General features: G+C 39.0%; 1 protein-coding gene across 1 annotated transcript in view; it reads left to right on the forward strand.

Moving 5' to 3' along the window:
* The window catches only part of AGGF1 (angiogenic factor with G-patch and FHA domains 1), a gene marked incomplete at its 5' end in the record, with an annotated part of 42,023 nt that overhangs the window by 11,391 nt on the left and 9,009 nt on the right, over window positions 1-21,623 (forward strand). Inside the window, 6 exons of the mRNA XM_006027084.2 lie at window positions 12,492-12,843; window positions 15,008-15,119; window positions 16,596-16,647; window positions 17,365-17,466; window positions 19,563-19,728; window positions 20,530-20,612. Of these exons, the coding sequence (XP_006027146.1) occupies window positions 12,492-12,843; window positions 15,008-15,119; window positions 16,596-16,647; window positions 17,365-17,466; window positions 19,563-19,728; window positions 20,530-20,612 (867 nt within the window). The remainder of the gene's footprint in view (window positions 1-12,491; window positions 12,844-15,007; window positions 15,120-16,595; window positions 16,648-17,364; window positions 17,467-19,562; window positions 19,729-20,529; window positions 20,613-21,623) is intronic.

The raw sequence follows: 21,623 nt of genomic DNA on the forward strand, positions 1-21,623 counted from the left end.
AGTGTGTTCAGTCTTATGGGAGGGAAGCTAATAATGAAGCATTGGCTGGGTAGGATATTTAAACAGCATCTTTATTTTTTTTATGTACATTTGTACTGATTTGGACCAGCATCAATCTGCTGGTGCCACTTCTCCAGAGCATTTCAGATATGGGGATTAATTCAAGACATGATGGTTTGCCTAGACTACATGGGAATATTGTAATAGTTAATTTTTCCTGTTTGCAAGCAAATAAATAAATAAAAGTAGACTTCTTACATTTGAGCACTGTAATAAACTGTTTCATGATTCTACCTAAATCTTACAAGGATGTGTGTAGAAGTCATTTGGAAGTACATGGCTCATCCTAACAAGTGCAAACCAACACATCTTGGTGGTTTTCCAGAATACTCTTATCTTCTGCATCTAACAGTTTAATTGTATTTCCTATGGCTTCTTGGATTTGGCTGATTTTATTCTTGTAAAATATTTTCTTTAGGAGAACTTGTTAGCACATTTAAATCTCTGAGTGACATTTATGTGCTACAGTCCAAAGGCACAAGGTAGACCGCCACAATTTATAATGTGTGTTTTTTGTTAGATGCTTTTTAACCTTATTCAGGCAGGCACATTAGGTTACAGATGGATATAGTAACAAGAGTTGCTGAGTTAACTTTTTTAAAAACTTCCAAAATAAATTTCATAGGCAGTGCACAGCCTCTTTAACTGTAGCTGTTGTGGATCTTTGAACACTGTAACTGAGCAGAGGTGGTGCTTTCAAGCTTAGCAATAAGGTCCTTGCTACAATTTTGTCACTAAGTCGAAATGGCAAGTGTGAATTAAAAAATAGTCTATAATCAAATATTTGAAATTTGTGTTGAACATTAACGTTGAAAGGTTATTGCCTTCATGCATATTTTTATATATTATTATGGGGTCCATAATTATCTTATCTAGCTGTGTTAGAATACATTTTCAGAGTTGTTGGTTGTAGCAGTGTTGGTCTAAGGACGTAGGCAGGCAAGGTTCTTTGGGTAGATGTGGTATCTCTTATTAGACCAGCTAAAATAGTTGGAAAAAAGTTCTTTGCAAGCTTTTGGGCACAAACACCTTCCTTCAGGCATTGGGAGACTCTGCTGCTATGAGTTCTCCAAACTAGAAAAAAAGCTAAAACTATGATTCTATGATAAGAAGTTGGTGAAAATGTAAATGAGTGGAAGCTTGGAATAAATGAGTAGGAATAGGAGGGGAAGGGAAGGAGATTGTATGAAGGAATGTAAGAGGTCAGCTTCAGGCAGGTTACCTGGTGAATTAATGTCTGGCAGGTTATAATGTCATAAATCCAATGTCAATATGAAGTCCATGATTTTTTGTATCCAGTAGATTTATGATGTAAAGTTCATAGGCTCATCTACAAAAGCTGTTTTGTTAAGTTATGAGTTCTCCAAGGTAGAAAAGAAGCTAAAGTGTAAGAAGAAGTCAGTGAAAATGTAAATGAGTGGAAGTTTGGAAGACAAAAGGAACTGCAGCAGTCTCTCCCAATGCCTGAAGAAGGGTGTTTGTGCCCAAAAGCTTGCAAATAACTTTTTTCCAACTATTTTAGTTGATCTAATAAGTGATGCTACATCTAGCACCTTGCCTGCCTATATTTTCAGTGGTCACTTCATTTTTACTTATTCTTTTTTTTTACGAAATGCATTCATTAACAAGAAAATTACATACTTGCAGGGAAGAAATTGTGATACTATTTTTTTAAATAGGAAAGACTTTCCTGCTTGTATGCTTGTTGGATTTGGAAAAATAGCTTGCTAGCTGCTGCTGCCAGAGATCATTAGTTTCTTTTCATGAGATGTTATTACTTGGTGAATATATACTCTTGCACTTCTCTAATCTTTCATTGAAAGCAGAAGATAGTAAAGGCGGTAATAAATTATCATTGATAGAAGTCCTGTAATCTGAAAGCAGTCAAGGTTTGTAGTAATTTAGTAGTAGGATTTATTGTTGTAAGCAGATAGTTACTGTCTTATTTGTGAAACTGTCCCTTGATACCAATAACGCAAACAATAGGTTTTATTGGGTTGAAATAATATTAGGCACAATAATGACAATGTAACAATGTGTATATTTTTTAAGGGAACATAATAAAAACTTAGAATACTGATTTACCCACAAACCTTCATTGGGCACATAAGGTTGTTTAAAATTATTTTGAAAATAAATTCACTTCTAGTTTATGTTTTCAGACTGAGTTACCAGTTACTAAAATGGAGTACTAGTCTGAAAAATGACTGAAAGTGGCACCTTCTTATTAAATAAGCTTGTTTGTATTCATAGTCCTGCTTGCTTTTTTGGCTAAAATAAGTTGTTACTATTTCTTACTTTACAATACCCTCTTCTCAAGCAGGCTCAGTTGCAGGGGAAAGGATCTGGATTTTATTTTGGTTTGTATATCACAAACAGAACTGGTAACTAAATTCAGAATAAAGAATCCTTTTTCTGGTGATAAATCCAAATGTACCTCAACAGTCAGATTCCTGGCTGAGTTGAAAGGACTAGCATTTCTTTAAAAAAAATAAATCTGTGACAATATACAAATTACATTCTCAGTATTGAGCAGGTGCCAGCATAGCAGTTGGGACAGTAGGTCATGATTATAGTAGCTATACCACTGTGTAAAGTGCTAACACTGTGGTAGAGTTTTCAGATTTGTCTCAATGATTTTTATTCCATTTACATCTTTTTTTTACCTAATTATTTAATTTAATATCACTAGTATATTGCTTCATTTTCCTTGATCTCTTTATTTTGTTTGACCATATTTTTGTATTTAGTGTTTGACTTGGCAGCCCTAGTGATGAAATACCCATTTTTGAGATTACTGTCAGTAAAATATATCTGTTTATCTTCAGTGAGTGTGGATATTTTCCTAACACTACTGGAATGCAGAACTATTCCCAAAATGTGAAATCTTCATTAAGGGAAATAAGTGTGCAAAAAAAGTTTTTATATACTATTTTTTTACAGTAGAATTATAAAATAGAGAACTGTTAGAAGGCTTCAACTAAAAATTATATGATTTTAATTGCGGAAAATAGAGTAGTTTGCATTCTTAACGTCTCCTACAAAAATAAAATGGTTAAATTATTCTGTAAAATATGGAAATGAATGTTAATTCCTTTTTAGATTCCAGAACTTGTTTATTGCAAATGGTTTTCTTTCCAGGCATGAATCTGAGCATTCTGGCCACAAATTATTTTTGATAGAGAAGCCTGAAATGCCTTATGGAATAAGATAAACTTATACCCAACTTACGCCTCCAGTGAAGTCTTATAATCCACATCGGATCAGGGTACAATTTCTTCTGGCAGTCCTAGGTTGAAGGAGAATAGTTTTCAGGGAGAATGTCCTTTATATAGGCAAAAACAAGTGAATTTGGAACATTCACAGTCTTAAAAGGATGTATTTTATTAAATCATACTAAAGACTTCTGGTTTAACTAGATCCATGGGTTCCATGTGGGTACAAAAATGATCTGTGTAGATCTATTTGCAGGATTAGGTCCTTAGAGACTATGCAAAATTGATACATTGAGGCCTGTTGACTTGATTCAATGCCTTGCCTTTTTCATGAATAAATTTTTAGATTCCTATATGTGTAGCATTTATTTTATCATAATAAAACGTAGCTTCAATCATCTGTCAAAGTGTCCTCTATTTTTACATGCTGCTGGTTGTACAGTTTACAACTGTAGAATACACTCTTGAATTCTGAAAGAGACAGATCCTAGCTACAGCTCTAGAGACAAGGTTTTGTCGCAAATATTTCCCATAATACTCTTGAAACGGATGATACTTATTACGGTGTGTAGTTTACTATTTGCTGCTGTTCATCCCATCTTTAGGTACGTCAGTTGACAGAAACCATGGCTAATCTGAAGATTTCTTCTTTTGGATTGGCAGCTTCTGGTGAAGGTAGAGTTGAGACACCAAACACATTAGTCTGTGGATGTTTACCTTTTAAATTTGATATATTTAAAAAATACTTAGTATTTGGGTAGTTGATATTTAGATATGTTTTTACTTGGAAAAAAATATTACGTTATTGCATCTATTTGCAGATTGAGTTGAAATATTGTACAAGTAAAAACATCTGAAGAGAGCTTTGACAAGACCTTATCCCAAATATTTGCCAAAATGAACATTAATTATCTAATTATATGGTGTCTTAACAAGCCAAGAATCCCCTTTCATGTCTTTAGGGCAGCAGTCAGATTTGTGCATATTGCACTTCAAAGCTGCCTGTCAAGGCAGAACAAGTTGTGTAACCAGGGCCCTTCTAAGTTTTGTTATGATGTTTGAAGATGGCCTGAAATTATTATTTTTTAAATATTTTTAATTCTTAAGTTTTATGTTAGAACTTAAGGCAACTTCTAGGTAGGGAGACGAGAGCTGAAGAGCTTGGGAAACACTGGCATAAGACATATGATAGTTTAGGTTTTATTGAAACAAAGAATCTTGCAGTTCTACTTTCCAAGGTTAATAATACAGTGTTTCAGGTTGAAGGAGCCCATGTTAAAGACTCGATACCATTGGCGGCCCATTTAATTAACTTGCCAAGTACCAACAATAAACACTATTAAAGCACTTCCTGAGGCTTCCAGCAAAACAGAAATGAAGCATTATATTTCATGTTCCTTGTATTTCTAAGAATATGTCCACGTGGGTTTTGTAGAGATTAACTATATCCAATTAGAAACCAATTATAGTTGAATTGGCACATTCCCTAACACGGGTACAGTTACACTGGTATAGAAATGTTCGTATTGGGATAATTTGCTTCCATGCTGTAGCACATCTACAGATGAGTTCCATCAAAACTGTTCATAAACTCTGTGTAATCAGGTCTTAAAGACAGATCTAAAATATTTTTTAAAAGAAGCAACAAAAATATATTTCAGGCTTTTTTTTCTCTGTGGCAAAAAGAGCATAACATTAATTTTTAAAAACCCTTTATTGGTCACTGATATGAATGTGAAAGTTTATGCACAGTGAAGATTTGTCAGAACAGGTTCCACTCTTTAATAACTAAAGCATATCAATTTAAGAAAAGGTTGTATCTAGACTTGCCTCTTTAAAAATTTGGAATAGGTGATTCATTCTAGATTTGTGGCTCTTGCATAGCAACACCAAGTGATACATAGTCACTTGTGAATGATTTGAAATATTTAGGAAACTTCTCCAGCTGGAGAGAACAGCTGTGCTATACATTCAAATAAAAGCTGGATAGAAACCAGCTGTAGAGTTATTACAGATTCTCAAGCATTAGCATTATAGCTAGGTGGCCCTTTTTTATAGCTTTTTTTTTTTTATCATGATGATTTCTTTGCATGGGTGGCCAGTCTAACTTTATTGCACGATCAATCAGCTAATTATTGTAATATATGTAATGTCTAGCAGGGGTCTTAGTGACTTTTTTTTTTTTTTACTCCAAGATGCATTTGCTGTCACCTTGATCTTGACAGAATAGACAAAGATAGTGCAGAGGAGAATTTGGCTACAGACACCATCAACACTAGGTAGTCAGTTCCAAAAAGATACATGAGTATTTGCCTTGAGTCCTAATTTTTGTAGATTCAAAATTCAGATAGTAGGTATAAATACTTCTATTCCTTTCTTTCACTTCTGTCATAAACAATAAGTTGAGGTCTAGAGTGGATTGGGTCTTTTATTGTTCATACTGTACTTGGTGCTGTGGTAATGATATCACTTGCCATAAACCAAATCCATCCCATCTCTCTTCTGACTCTTATTGTGGTGCAAGTCTAAAAGATCATGTTGAGTGTTTCTCCATCATGGGTATCGCAGAGAAGTGCATAGTGTAGCAGTTCAACCATATGCAGATTTTGGGAGTTGATCAGGAAAGTTGCAGGGAATTATACAGTGGTTCCTTGCATTTACTGGGCAAAACAGATGCATGAGGAAAGGCACCTTCTGTGGGTTATAGTTGTAGTCACAAAACACATAATAGTCACCACTGTATGGAGAAACATATAATTGTAGCTCCTAATTGGGGAGGAGAATCTTACAATTTTTCATTTGGAAGATCAGAAGCCTGCAGCGTTCATTTCTCTGAATCTTAAAGAAATGATGCATTTCTCAGATATTCATGTTGTATTGATTTTTGGTTTTTTTTTCTAAGCAGTGGTTATGTAGATTTAAGTCCAGCTATTAAACTGTTACCTGGACTCGTGGTATTTATTTGAATGCTACATATGTTCTGCACGGTTTTGTTTTTTTATATAGCATGCGTGTGCATACACACCCGTGTGTGTGTGTGGAGATAAGGTTTCTTTAGCACAACTTAAAATGATCTTGCACGTGAATGAATTGAAATAGTACCCATACTTAATATTTGTAGAGCACCCTGACATGAAGTTGAATGTAGGCGTGTGAAAGCATAAAGGAAGGACAATGATATTTAAGTGTGTTAAGAACCCAAAGTTTGAAGACACTATCTGTATGCTGCTATTTAAAAAGTAATAAATAAAGCAAGAAACCCCACCCCAGATATTTGCAGGAATGTTAAGAAAGCAGTAACCAACAAAAGTCACAAGAGTCATAGATTGTGAAGCTGGAAGGGACCTCAGGAGAACATCAGGTCCAGCCCCCTGCACCAGGCAGAAAAGACGACTGGAAGTCGGGTGACCCCAGCAAGGTGACCGTCCAGTCTCCTCTTGAAGATTTCCAGGGTAGGCGATTGCACCACCTCTGGAGGCAGCTTATTCCAGAGTCTGGACAGTGTGAAGAAGTTTTTCCTAATGTTGAACCTGAAACGGTCTTCCAGCAGTTTGTGGCCATTACTCCTGGTTTTCCCCAAGGGTGCCCTGGTGAACAGTTGTTTGCTGAGCCCTTGATTTATGCCTCGATGTAGCGGTAAGCTGCTATCAACTCCCCTCTCAGTGTTCTCTTTTTCAGGCTGAAGAGGCCCAGGACTGCCTTGCCATACAGATCTCGGATCATACAGGTGGCCCTTCTCTGGACTCTCGAGCTTTACCACAATCTTGTTGAAGTGCGGTGCCCAGTACTGGACGCAGTACTCCAACTATAGTCTCGCCAATGTCAAATAGAGTGGAAGAATTACTGCCCTAGTTTTGCTCAAGATGCATTGATTGATGCATCCCAGAGTATTATCTGCCCTGTTGGCTACAGCATCGCACTGCCAGCTCATATTCATACTGTGGTCTATTATTACTGCCAGGTTCCTTTCATTCACAGTGCTGGTCAGTTTGGCGTTGCCAAGCCTGTAGGTGTGTAGGGAGTCTTTTGTCCACAGGTGGAGCACTTTACATTTCTCAACACTGAACTTCATCTGATTCCAATCTCCTGAACTTGCTAGCCTGCCTAGGTCACCTGTATCTGCAGTCTACCTTCAAGCATGACTACATTTCCCCATAGCTTGGTGTCATCCACAAACCTGGCCAGCGAGCTCTTCACCCATACATCCAAATCATTGATAAAAATGTTGAAAAACACTGGACCAAGCACAGACCCATGAAGGACACCACTGGCCACTTCTCACCAGGACAACAGATCTGTTCATTAGAACTTTCTCTGGGTTCTACCTCACAACCAGCTCCCTACCCACCTAACTCTCACAGTTAAGCCCACAATCCTCCAATTTTTTCATGAGAACTTTGTTGGATACTAGATCAAAGGCCTTTTGAAAGTCAAGGTGTACAATGTCAACCTCCTCTCTCTTATCTAGGTGGCAAGTTACCTGATCGTAAAAGGAGGTGAGGTTAGTAAGACAAGACCTGCCCATGACAAAAGCCATGCTGATGTCATTCAGAATCCTACCTTCTGCAAGCCTGTTGCATATAGACTCCATGATGAATTTTTCCAGGATTTTTCCTGGGATAGAAGTTAGGCTGGATTGGCCTATAGTTACCCAGGTCCTTCCTCCTCCTTTTCTTGAAGATGGGCACAACCTTGGCCGTCTTCCAGTCCTCAGGGACCTCTCCAGAGCACCATGAGTTTTGGGAGAGTTTCGCCGGAGGTCCCACAATGACTTCGGCCAGCTCCTTCAGCACCCTCAGATGAAGTTCATCCGGTCCTGCTGACGTGCATATGGTGTCTGATTTTTTTTTTTCAAATGTTCACATACCAGTTCTACAGTAATAGTAGGAAGGCAGTCATTCCTACCTTGCTCCGTCTGTACCCAATCTGGAATGATTTTGCCCTTGGCCTGGTGAAAGACTGAAGCAAAGTAGTCATTCAGGAGTTCAGTTTTCTCCTGAGTTGTTGAGCAGTGGCCCCACACTCCAATTTGTTTTCCTCCTATTCTCTACATACCTAAAGAGAAGGACTCCTTATTGTCTTTGACTCCCGTTGCTAACTTTAGTTCAAGCCGCCTTAGCCCTTCGAATCTGTTCCCTACAGGTGCAGGCCATTGTTGAATAGTCCTCTCTGGGGCATGCCCCAAGCTTCCATTGTTTGTATGCCTCTTTCTTAAGAGGGCTATGATATCCTTGTTTAGCCAAGAGAGCTTCCCAGTCCTTTTTGTTACTTTTCCTCTGTGTGGGAATAGATTTCCTTTGTGCTTTGAGGATTGTGTCTTTAAGGAATGACCACTCTTCATGCACTCCTTTCACCTTCAGCCCCCAGTCCTGCTAGTGACCTGAGTTTGTTGAAATTTGCATTTTTTAAGTCCAAAACTTAAGTCCTATTATCTAATTTGTCTGCCTTGTGACGGACAGTGAACATGATGATTTCATGGGTGCTGTCACCCAGGCTACCTTCTGGTTTTAAGTTGGTCACCAAGTTGTCCCCCTTGGCTAGGACCATGTCTAGAATAGCGTTACTTCTGGTTAGCTCGTGCACTTCCTAAGCCAGGAAAAGCTCTTTGATGCAGGACAGGAAGGAACGCAACTGATCTGACTTGGCTGAGTGTTCCTGCCAAGAGATATCTGAATAATTGAAGTAATCCATGACTGCCATTTCCTGTGCTCGTTCAGCCTCTGCCAATTCTCGGACATACTCTAGATCAAGTTTCTCCCCCTGGTTTGGTGGTCTGTAGTATATACCTACAGTTAGGTCTCTCTCGCCACACCTTCCCCTCACCCCCCTGCAGTTTGACCCAGAAGGCTTCAAGCTGTCCTTTTTTGGAGCCGATGTCAGCCTCCAAGGAGGTGTACTCTCCTTCACATAGAGAGCTACACCTCCACCATTCTGTCCTACTTGGTCCCTTGTATGAAGAGCATAGCCCTTTATGGCTACACTCCAGTCGTGTGAGGAGTCCCACCAGCTCTCCGTAATCTGTACTAGATGATAATGGCCACTGGAGAGCAGGAGGGCTAGCTCCTCTTGCTTGTTCTCCATGCTCCTGGCATTGGTGTATAGGCACCTGAGGCCTGCTACTGAGGCCCTCAGCTTCCTGTCACTGATGGAAAACTACTCCCTCAGCTCCCGGGAGTGTGGGTCTTCTAATGGCCCTATCTACGGAGCTTTCCTGTATGTTGATCCCCGGGCATGCTACCATTAGTGTTTCCCCATCCCCCAGCAAACTCAATTTAAAGCCCTATCTGGAAGATTGGCCATCCTGGCTGAGAACAGGGACTTGCCTTTCCGTGTGAGGTGGAATCCAAGAATCTAATGTATTTTTATTAATGATACACTGATACTGATCTGATACTGGACTGATGTACTGATATAAAGAAAATTGGCTGTATTGGAAATTGGCCCAATGCCAATAAATGCCTGTGCATGCAGCTGCAGCGCAGCACTTTGGCAGCGAGGAGCACAGCCCAGCAGCGTGGAGAGCTGCCTCCAGCTGGTGAATCCGCAGCTGCAAGAGCCACCTCTTCTCCCCCCCCCCAAACAAGCCATGGGTCTGTCCCATGCTGTGCCCCAGCTGGGCAGTGCCTGCCCCTGTCCCCTCCCTCACTGTGGGGGGGCAGGGTATGGGGTTTATCTGCCCCCTCCCCTTCCACCACAACGGAGTTACCAGCTAGAGGTAGCTCTCCACACTGTATCAGAAATTGGATCGGTATTGGCCGATATGTCTCCTTAAAAATCGAATATCGGTATAGGCCCCAAAAATCTCTATCTGTGCATCCCTAATTTTTATCTCCTAAACTCGTTTGTTATGGTGCCTATAACATGCCAGGAGCTTAAGGAGCAAGTATAAAGACAGGCATTATCCCACAAGAATTTGGGAGCCTCAATTTTACGAAGGAGTGAATTGTTATAGATCCTTAAGCCCAGGGTCAACAACATATGGGCTGCAGACAGGTTCTGCGCACTGCATGCAGCATGTGGGGCTGGGGCCAGCCTGAGTAGCCTGTGCCAGTCTACAACCCAAAGGCATAGCTATGGACTGGATGTTAAGACTCCGTGGACCATATATTTGACCCCTAATGTAGACCTATTTATTTGCTTCCCATTTTGAAATTGGGATTAACAAGGAAACTGCTGAGATCAAAATGCTTTACGATATACTGACAAGTGCATTATTAATATTGATTAGGATGTTTTCAGAATTTGGTCTATGCTTTTTTTTCTTAACCTTTGATCTTCCTACAAGAAGTTCTAAAAATATTAGAAAGTTTTATCCAAGAGCAATTGAATTCTTATTGGCCAAATTTTGAGATGGGGCGGGGGGGGGGGGGGAATAGTTGCCTAATGCACAGCTTTTGAAATTATGCTAGAAACAATATTCCCACATATTTACATCAAGTTTAATGTTCACAATTTATATACATGTAGATTAGATCTGTGTCTTGGAAGATTGGGCCAGAAGTTCAAGCACTAGCTTGTGTTGTGGTGAAAGCTAGGTTCAATTCCAGCTCTGCCACAAGCGCCCTGTATGACCTGACAAGCTTCTGTGCTTTAAAGACTCTTCATTAAAAGCGTCTGTTTCTGCCTTATGAGTGCTGTGTGGATAAATGTGGCTATAAATGATAAATAAAAGATATCAGATTCACCCAAAGAACTTTGTCTACTTATGTCCTTAGACCAACACAGCTACAACCTACATCCGTATTGTCTGAATTAGTCTCTTTTTCCATACTAAATGTGGGTCTGAATAGAAGTTATTTTCTTCCTTTCTGTGTCTCTCTCTCCAGTGGCCTGCAGTCTGAGAATCCTTCAGGGATTGCTGCTTTGTCAGAATTCGATGTCTTAATAAAAAAAGCTCTTGGGATGTTTGTTACCAAATACATATCTACCTCTAGATTTAATTTTCCTTTGCTATCTAGTGTGTTGAACACTGAGAGGAAGGAGTTATTATATTCTGATTTATTGTGTGCCATCAGCCAACTTTGAGGCCTTGGACAAGTTAGTTTAGCTGTCATATTGATACAATGAAATTACTTTAAACTGCATATTTAGGGTTTCATTTGAATTAATTTGTAGGACTTTGTAATATCAAGTATTATGTATAAAGGCTAAATATTTTTTTTTTTAAATGTACAAAAGTAATTTTCTACTTGGTATGCCTGCTCTACTTCTGGAGTTGTGTGTCCCCCAAGAAACTCGTGCTGAGCTCAAGATTGCACATAAAACAGCTTATTTGGGCTCTTAAACAGCTTTCACTTAGCTTTTTCTTTTTCTTTTTAAGACTGTCAGGGTTGCTAAAGCATTACATTAGCTTGAATACTCTGGGAAAGTTTAATGTAATTCTGGGTGTGTTGATTAGTATTTTTTTATCTTACAAAATGGTGGCGGCCTCTTCCCTTATTCTTATAAAGGACAACACAACCCAATGTCATCAGTCCCACTACTGCTAGACAAACCTGCAATAAAGCTCTGTGTGTGTGTGTGTGTGTGTGTGTGTGTGTGTGTGTGTGTGTGTGTGTGTGTGTGAGAAGTACTTCAGTAAGATGGGTTTTCATTGTGAATTATCCATATGGTATTACAAAAGAGTCTGATAATGCTTTTCACTAAAAGAGACATTGAAGAGTTAGTTTAATTCTTAAAGATGCAAGTTTGAAGGAAGGACAAAAGAGGAAGGAAGGTCATTCAGCTAACCTGGGTGGGAGTTCCAGGCATAGGGAATAGTGTGGAAAAAAAAATGAAGACAGAAGTAGAAGGATTATGAAGAATAATTAAGGAGCGCTGGAAAGTGATGGGGATACAAAGTAGAAGGCATCTGAACAAAACACGCACACATTCAGGGTGTAGTTGTACAAGTTTTTTCAATGTGAGGACAAGGATCCTGGATGTTGATGTGAAAAAAAGGAATTTGTGAAGGATTTAGAAGAGGAAAGTGATATGGTCACAGCCTTGGAAATTGAAGATGAATTTTTTGCTATGGTGGATAGGATAACTTTGAATGTGTGGAAAGGTGTCATCTAAAACTTCTTTTCCACAGGCATGTGCTAATGTTTCCTGATTTTGAGAAGTAAAACAGCACCCCCATGAAGGATTCAAATCTGTAATGTTTGTAGAGATTAAAATAATCAGTCATTAAAGAGAATAACTTCCTTGATTTTGATTCCTATGAATCTTCTTCAGGATTTGGACACAGAAGAGCAGAAATCATCCAGCAGTCTGAATTACCTTTCCATCACTGAGCAGATAAGCTTTACTGAAGAGGAAGAGGCTCCAAATGGGAGAAAAAAGGTTAAAGTGGACACTAATACAAGAAGCAGTTTAACAGCGAAAGAATCCGTTTCTGCGAATAGCATAAACTCACCCCTTAACAAAAATACACAAGATACAGCCGCATTGATGGATGACAGTAGACTAGACACAGAGAGTGAGCCAGAAGAAGGTGAAATTACTGACTCTGAATATGAAGAATATAGCAGTGAAGACAAATTAACAAGTGAACAAAGTGTAAATTCAGAAGACTCTGAAAATGAAGGTGAATCATTATGGTTTTTATATAGAGTTCCTGTATATTTAAAAAATCCAGTAAATAAACTATAACAAGTTACAAGAAAATTCCTAAGTGACTCATAAGAATAAAATTGAAAATAAATTGCTTGAGATTCTTTTGACTTAAAAGCTGGTGTCTTCACAGAAATATATAAAATTAGCCAATACTTGTATACTTTCTATTACTTTTTCTTTCACTATAGTACTAAAAAACGGATAACGATCTTGTTCTTATGGAAGCTCTTGCGTATATCTGTCATTTGGGGATATTAACATGATGCTCCTTTTCTGCTTACATAGAAACTTTTTGAGACCCTGAATATTGCTTGTTTAGGGAGAATCGCACCACTCTATTGCTCTAAGACTGGGAAGTCTACAGATAGTTTCATTTTATTCTGTATTCTTTTTCTCTGTATGCTGCCCTGGAGATCACAGACCTGTGCTTAAAGTGATTTCTGGGTTCTGTTTTTCAGTTCACAAATAGAACCTCTCATCAATAATCATTCCCTTTTAATTTCATACACCTGTTAAAGGTGAGGTTCACCTCTGGTAAAAAGTAAGGCAGGATAACCTCTTTCTGTTTTTAAAAAACGATAAGTTTTTAAGCCCTTCCATAATACTTGAAAATTCTACCTTTTGTGTGTTTCAGTGGCCAGTTACGGTGTGTGGCTCTTATCGGAGACCTGTATACCCTTTTCTAGCAATAGGGACAACATTAAAGATGCTTTCTAAATAGCATTGAATAGAGGTTGGCAGTGGGGCAGTCCTGCCTTTATGCAGACTGCTGACCCATATGCATTGTGGAAAAGGGCCTGAGTATTTTGCAGATAATGTTCCAAGGTATAAATAGTAGTACAAGGGGACTGTACTGTAGGCCATGGCCTGGTTACAATTAGGAGAATTTCAGCTCTCTCTAAAATACCTTTTATGTCAGTTATGTAGGCTGCTTACAGACATTTTAAACAACAAATAGCTGTAGATGGAGGTTCTGTGGTTAAAGAATGGTATCTGGGTACTTTAATAACCTTGTGACATCTTAATTAGTTTTTTTTCTTCTTTTATTTAAAATGTCTGATAGCTATCAATTTCTGCGGTACCAGAGTAATAAAGGAAAACAGCAAGCCAGATCCGTCCTTATTTACACCCGTACAATACAGTTTTCCCATTGCACCTTCACTTATACCATCTCAGCATCAGTATAACTGTGTTTTTGTATATGTATATTAAGGACAGAGTATACCCCAGCAGTTAGGATTTTATTAAGAGATCTCTTGATGCATGAGAAGAAACAGAATGCAGTGCTTAATCTGTAGATGTAATGGCTTTGTAGTACTGTTAGGAGTAAAGTATTTAATATTAAATACTAAGTTTTAGCCACTGCAGTAACTGTATATAATGCTGAATGCACCCAAGAATCATGTTGAACTAAGAAGGTACTATTTTTTAGATAAGTCTGTTCAGAATAAAACTTCATTTAACAAGACTTTTTTCTTGTTTTTATCTCCATCTTTATCTGTAATGTCCCATAAATTAAGAGTATGTAAAAGCATTTTATACACATGCTCCAGGGGCATGGGGCTTTTGGAGCCACTCCAATTAAAGCACCACGAGTGGCATGTGTATCAGCATCCCCATACTGAAAAAGAGCAGCTGGGGTGCCTTTAACTAAAGCTTGTTGAATGAACTTTAGTTAAAGCGTCTCCCGCTGCCACTTTCCAGCTCAGGAATGCTAATAAATGTGACGCTTGGAATCTGCTGGAGCACAGTAACTTAACTCAATCGCTGCACGAGTATAGGTGCCCTTAGTGGCTGCTGTAAAATTATGCTTACTATAGTAATTATATGTATTTTAGTATATGCAAATAATTAGAGTAAACTAGTGAATGCAGAAGGGGAAAAATGATAACGCAGTTTGGTCTGGGAACAGGTAAATAAGCCTTTGAAAGAATAATTTAATCATGTTTTTTCTATCAAATATACTTGTACATTTCTGTTTTAAGAAATGACCCAGAACTTTTCCATATTACTCCCATTGATTACAAGTTAGGTTTTTGTGGCCAAATCCTTTATAGTCATTTGAAAATTGAGTGGACTGTGATCACAGTTTTCATCTTTGGTTTTACTAATATTATTTTTTTTAATGGATATAGATGAAGAAAGAATCTGGCCTCCCTGTATCAGAGTAATTGTGATTAGATCACCTGTACTACAGACTGGATCGCTTTATATTATCACAGCTGTGAAGCCTGCTACAATCGGAAGGTAAAATTGACTGGAATTTATTACATACATCTTGTCTCATGCCTAACTTTGAAGAACTGTAAGATTAACTGTTAGTTTCTGTTTGTTGTCTTACAAATTCTGAGGTTTTGAACAGTATTAACCGGTGAGATTGTAAATGACATTAGCATTCTTTAAGTGCAAGGAAATCAGTGAAAACTATTCTCTTATAGGAAGGTAAAAAACTTTTTCTGAGTCGCTGAATGCCTTTTTCCAGAGTAAGAAGAAAGACTTCTGAAAATCAGGACAGAATAAAGTATAACTAGTCTCTTTGATGGAATCCTGGATCTTTCAAACTTTCAAATTCCAGGAGGTTTGACTGAGTCTTTCATCTTTCTAAAATTCAGAAATCAAGTTCAGTGATGTATTCTTCCTAGTTGTCTTGGATAAGATCTTTAAAAGTGTGTCTGCTTCTTGTGGACATTGAAGGCCTACTTGAATATGTTTAATGCAGGAGTAGTGGATTGCCCAGAATTTGTCAACATTTTTCCTCTTTCAGCTGTTATGCATCATGATATTTGTAGGTTGCAGTTATGCAGAGTACTGCGTAAGTGCTGATCTACAGACTGAATGCTGAGTTAATGGAATCTGCAAAATTCACCTTTGTATATTAGGATGGATGGAAATTCCTTGCTTTCTCTCTGGGTTTGGGTCTCATTTGCTGCAAGAGTACTCATCAGCTTCTGTAGCAGCCTCCAAGGTTGTAATGGGAAACTATTTCACAACTCATGCACCACAGTTCTGGCCAGTAGGTCCATAAAATTCATGGTTCCAGTGATCTCATCCGTTGCCCGATACTAAAAAGCATACTCTTCCCTTAAATGCTGCTGTATAGACATGCTGAAGAGCAGAAGTGGGATACAGGGTGCCCCTGTGTGGCGTTTCCACATCCTAACACTTTTTTTTTTGGGTGGTCGTGTGTCGTCATCCCCCCAGCCTCAACTTGTATGAAATTAAGATTTCTTCCTAAATGTTTAAGAGTAGAGATGAGTATTTCAAATGTATATAATTATTGCCTGCTACTTTTAGGTCCCTTGCAGATATTCATTTAATGATATAATGGGGTCTGATTCCTAATCCTGACAGTTGCACATCCTGCCATGCCGTATTTTGGAAATCGGCTCTCGTCAGCCTACAGTTGTGTGGCTCTGGAGTTGGTGTGGGGAGTTGGTTGTTTCTTGTATACTCACGTGTGCGCACACACTTCATATTGTATTAGATCGCAATCTGTATATTGGGGTACAATCTATAAAGTTTGTTTATTGTTTAGAAAGAAAACTTGTCATTAGGATTCATTTGAACTGAACTTTGATATTACTGGTTATTTTAAATTATTTTACTTCAAAAGCTTATAACTAATAGTGATGTAAAGTATCTCAGACTTCTCTGCTACTGTGTTGTAAAATTACATAATTGTACGTGACAAGAATCAAACTAACTATAAACCTATCTTTGTAGAGAGAGAGAAATGGGACATACGCTCCAAATTCCTGAGGTTGCAGTCAGTAAGGTAATTCACAGATTCTTTTGGGTTGTTCCCCATGGCAGGTCTGTACTGCCTAATCTACAGAATACACTTGTTCTTATGTTAACTTTTTCCTTAGGATTAGCCCACTGCCCCTTGCTGAGAGAGAGCAAGGGGAATTTTGTTGTTGTAAGTATGTCTTCATCGCAAAAGAGTTGTGGAGTTATGAACGGGGAAGTATGGGTTTTTTGGTTTTGGGGTTTTTATTCTTTTGCAGCAAAAGGTTGCTTATTTTTAAACTTTAAAATATTAGTTACTTAGAAGTGAAAGCATGGTTTTTACTTGGATCATTGCTGTTATGAAGGCCCATGTAACATGAGAGCTATATAACTAATTACCCTTTTGAAATAATGGCATTGATTTCATTCCACAAGGATTGAGGCAGAAATTAGGAGCCTTATAAATATTTTACAAGAGAGATCCTTTGGGTAAAGATTTGCAGTAGTGGACTGATATAATGGGCTTTTTGTTTTTGTTATTGTCTGTTTTAATTTTAATTATTTTTTACAATTTTTTTTAGCCAATACTTATGTTATATTTTCAGTAAAATGCACACAATAGTGTTTTTATGGCTTTTTTGCACCTTACAGTACTTAGTTGTATATTTAATAGTATACAAAAATTTGTCCTGTAATCTTGCATTAAATAGTATGTAAATTAAGCACTGGGCAATGGGGGGAAAAATTTCATTTCTTCTTTTAGTTTCATGCAGAAGTATACTTCAACCATGAATTGCAAAATTATGTTCTTGTGGATCAGGGCAGTCAGAATGGCACAGTTGTTAATGGAAATCAGATTCTACAGGTAAGCATTGTAATTCTTTATCATTAGGAAATATATCTATTGCATTTTAAAGCAAACTGTAGTCATAGGGTTAGTCTTTAAAAGGGGCTCTAGAAGAAGGGAATTAAAAGCTAGTAAGTTTAACTTCTGTTTACAGTAAATTTTAGAAACAAATCTAAAAAAAGGATTGTTCAATACATGGGTGAACTGGGCTTTCTGAGGAAATATCAGCATATTTTTATCTTTACCTAAGGGATGTCTTGCCTCACCAACCTGCCAGTTCTTTGAGGGTATCAACAAGCATATGGATCAGGCTCCATTTTAGTCTATATTTTGACTTTTAAAGTCTTTGACAATGTTCCACATCAGAGGTTCTTAGTGAAATTAAGTTGTCATGGTATTAGAGGGAAGGTTCACTGGTGGATCAGAAACTGGTTTAAGGAAGGAAAACGAAGAGTATAAGTGTTAGGTTCTCAGAAGGAAGTAAACAGTGGGGTTCCCCCAGGATCTGTGTTGAGACCACTGCTGTTTAATATATTCATAAGTAATTTGGAAAGGGGAGTGAAGAGTGAGGTGTCTAAGTTTGCAGATAACATAGAGAGAGAGGTAAAAAGTAAAATGGACTGCAAAGAGCTACTGAGGAATTTTGAGCAATTGAGCAAACAGGCAATATGAAATTCAGTGTTAATAAATGCAAAGCGATCCCCTCCCCCACCCACCATGTGGAATAACCCAAAATGTACATACATGATGACACTAACTGTTGCCACACGGGAAGGAGATTTTTGGATTCATTGTGGACAGTTTGTTAAAAGTATCAGCTCAGTGTTCAGCAGCAGTCAAAAGCAAATAAAATGTACGTGAGAGAGAAGACAAAAAGAGGGGATTGTAAACAAAACAGAAAGCCCCTCCCCTCCTCCCAGCAGCATACACAGTGCCATAGGATACTGGATTGACCCTGTGGCTTGGCCCAGTAAATGGCAGTTCTTGGGTTTATTTTACATTAAAATCTCACTTAAGTCATCATTGGCCACAGCTCCACATGCACTTTACTAAAGAGTAGACTGAGTGGCTGCAGAGTAGAGCATCACTGTCTACAAGTGCGACAGTATTAGGCTACAGTAAATTAATTTATGCCTCAGTAAGATAGTACTGTCCCTGTCAGGGATAGTACTGTTTTATGCTGGGGTAATTTACTGTATTTAAACATGTATAGATGCTGAGCGCAGGTGTAAGATGCTCCTCATTGGGACAGTCAGCTGGAGGCCAGACTTCTGCCTGCTGCCTAGCCACATAGCTCTGCGCTTCCAGCACCCTCATACCCCAGCCAGCCCCTCTGCTGCCCAACACTGCCACCCGGAGCAGAGCGGCCTTGGCGTAAATTGCTCCACTGTGGCTCAGATCGGTGCTCTCCAGGGTGCATGTATAGATGCTGCACCTGGGAGTTAGTTTACTCTGGCTCAAACTGCTTCAGAGTTTATTGCTTTGCATTAATTGCAGGTGTAGACACACCCACGGTCTCTTAATTAATGGTGTTTTTGCCATACATTATTAATTTCTCTGTTTATGCTCCATTTTAGGCATGCTTGTAATAAAACTTCATATTTAGCTTTGTAATAAGAATTGAGAAATCTGTTCCAGTTAAAATAGTTCAACTTCAGGGGCACCAGTTACGTTAAATATTATCTCAGTATCCACTAGACCAGTGCTTCTCAAACTATCTGATGTGGCGGACCAGCAATTTTTTTTCCAGTGGGCCAGGGACTGGTGCCCGGTTCAGCTGGTGGCAGCAACTGCGTGTAACAGCGCTACACAAATGCGCAACTGGCTGTTTCTCTTTCCTCACCTCGCGCGACATGACGTCACCTGGAATGTTGGAATGTACGAGCTATGGCGCTATGACATATCAATGTTATGCTTCCAAAAATGTTTCTTTCTTTCCTGGCAACTCGCTGCGGACTGGCAACCGGTGGCTTGCAGACTGGCACCGGTCCGCAGACCACCACTTTGAGAAGCAGTGCACTAGACAGAACTGAATGATATGTTAATGAGTAGTATGCATGGAATACACAGTGGTGATACTGCTGACAAAATTATTTAACCTTTTTTTTCTGTAGCCTAAAACAAAATGTGATCCCTATGTTCTGGAGCATGGGGATGAAGTTAAGATTGGAGAAACCGTATTATCCTTTCACATACACCCTGGCAGCGATACATGTGATGGATGTGAACCAGGACAAGTGAGAGCACACCTTCGCCTTGATAAGAAAAAGGAAACTTCTAGTAAGTGGGTGTTATTGCTAGATTGTGGGTTTTGACAGTAACTCTTTATAAAGTCAAGTGAGAATAAAATAGGGTATAAAATAGTAACCCTTTTTCTGAATGAAATAGTCTTGTTTCAAATAGGTTCACCATTATAATTTATTTTCAGTGTACTAAGTGCTGTGCTTTTGGGGGGAGGAAGTTAATACATACATAACCCTAGAAGAAATACTCATATAAATGAATACATTAAAAATTAAATTTATTTAATTAGCATTGTGTGCTTTGAAATCAACTTTTAATATAGATACTATGTTTCATTTATTCATATTATAGCTTTCAGTTTTTCTTGAAGGAATCTTAAGTGCTTTACATCCAGTGCCTATACTCAGTATTGCAGGGGTTTGGGATGTAGCCGTGTTGGTCTAAGGACATAGGCAGACAAGGTTCCTTGGGTGAATTTGATTATCTTTTATTAGACCAACTCAAATGGTTGGAGAATAGTTATTAAGCAAGCTTTTGGGTTCAAAAACCCTTCGTCAGGCTAAGGAAGCTGCAGCAGTTGGTGTGTGCTCTTCCTGGATGGAATCAAAAGTAAAGCAGCCAGGGGCTGGGCTGGGCTGGGGAGTCAGTTGCCAGGCAGATTATAATGTATCAAAAATCCAATGTCTATGTTTAGTCCATGTATACTCAGTATTAGTACTAAGTCATATTGGCAGCCTTGGACCAGTACTAGTTGAAACAAATCTGTAATATTAGTTCTTTCTCTACTTCAGATGTAATTGGATAATATATGTTATGGTTTTGTTTTTGGCTTTTTAGCTTCTCCGGTGCTTAGCAAAGAAGAGAGAGAGTTAGTCAGAAGAAAAGCATTAAAAAAAATACGGGTAAAATATGGTTTACAGGTAGGTTTTCAATAAGCTTGGAGTGCTCTGAAGTTTAAATGGGTTCTTTCAACTCACTTAGGCCTAGACTATGCAACAGAGTTCTTTTGGCACATTTTTTGAGTGTTTGTGCTCTCTCAAAGGCTAATCAGGACCTTCCACCCCCTCCCAGCAGAGTCGGGATTCTGTCACTGGCAGCTAATCATGTAGATGCTACCACAGTTCATTTGGCTGCTGACTGCTGCCAGAAGCTCTAGGAGCAGAGGCAGCTCAATATGGACTTACCTTTAAAAAGAGGTTATGATATTTTTACCATTGTGTTAATTTTTCCAAACTATCACACACAACTATTGTGATCAACTGAAATAGTCATACAGTAAACTCTCTGGTAACTGGCACCTTACAAGCCGACATGCTCTGTTAACCAGCATGCCGGCTTGTAAGGAAAAGTGAAACCGGAAGTGCCCACTGTGGCACTTCTGGTTTCTCTGAGCCCCCAAGGCCTGGGGGCATAACAGGCTGTGCGGGGCCTGCCTCCCTTTTCCACAGGGCCCACAGGAGGGGCAGCGATGCCACAGGAGGAACACCCCAGACAGCGGAAGAAGCAGCAGCTGGGGCCACTCAATTAACGGACATATTTTGTTATCCAGCATCCCCTGGGAATGTGGGATGCCGGATAACAGCTGTTACTGTATATAGAATCATAGAAAATTAGGGACCTCCGGAGATCATCTAGTCCAACCCCCTGCTCAAAGCAGGACCGTGCCTGACTAGATCATCCCAGCCAAGGTTTTGTCTAGCTAGGTCTTAAAAACCTCTGAGGATGGAGATGCTACAACCTCTCTGGGTAACCTGTTCTAGTGTTTTACTACCCTCCTAGTGAGAGTTGTTTTTCTAATATCTAACCTAAACTTCCCTTGCTGCAACTTGAGACCATTACTCCTTGTTCTGTCATCTGCCACCACTAAAAACAGTCCAGCTCCATCCTCTTGAACTCCTCCTCCTGCCCCCTCCCCCCCCCCCCCCCCCCCT

The sequence above is a fragment of the Alligator sinensis genome, unplaced genomic scaffold (assembly GCF_000455745.1).
Source record: "Alligator sinensis unplaced genomic scaffold, ASM45574v1 scaffold159_1, whole genome shotgun sequence".
NCBI lineage: Eukaryota > Metazoa > Chordata > Crocodylia > Alligatoridae > Alligator > Alligator sinensis.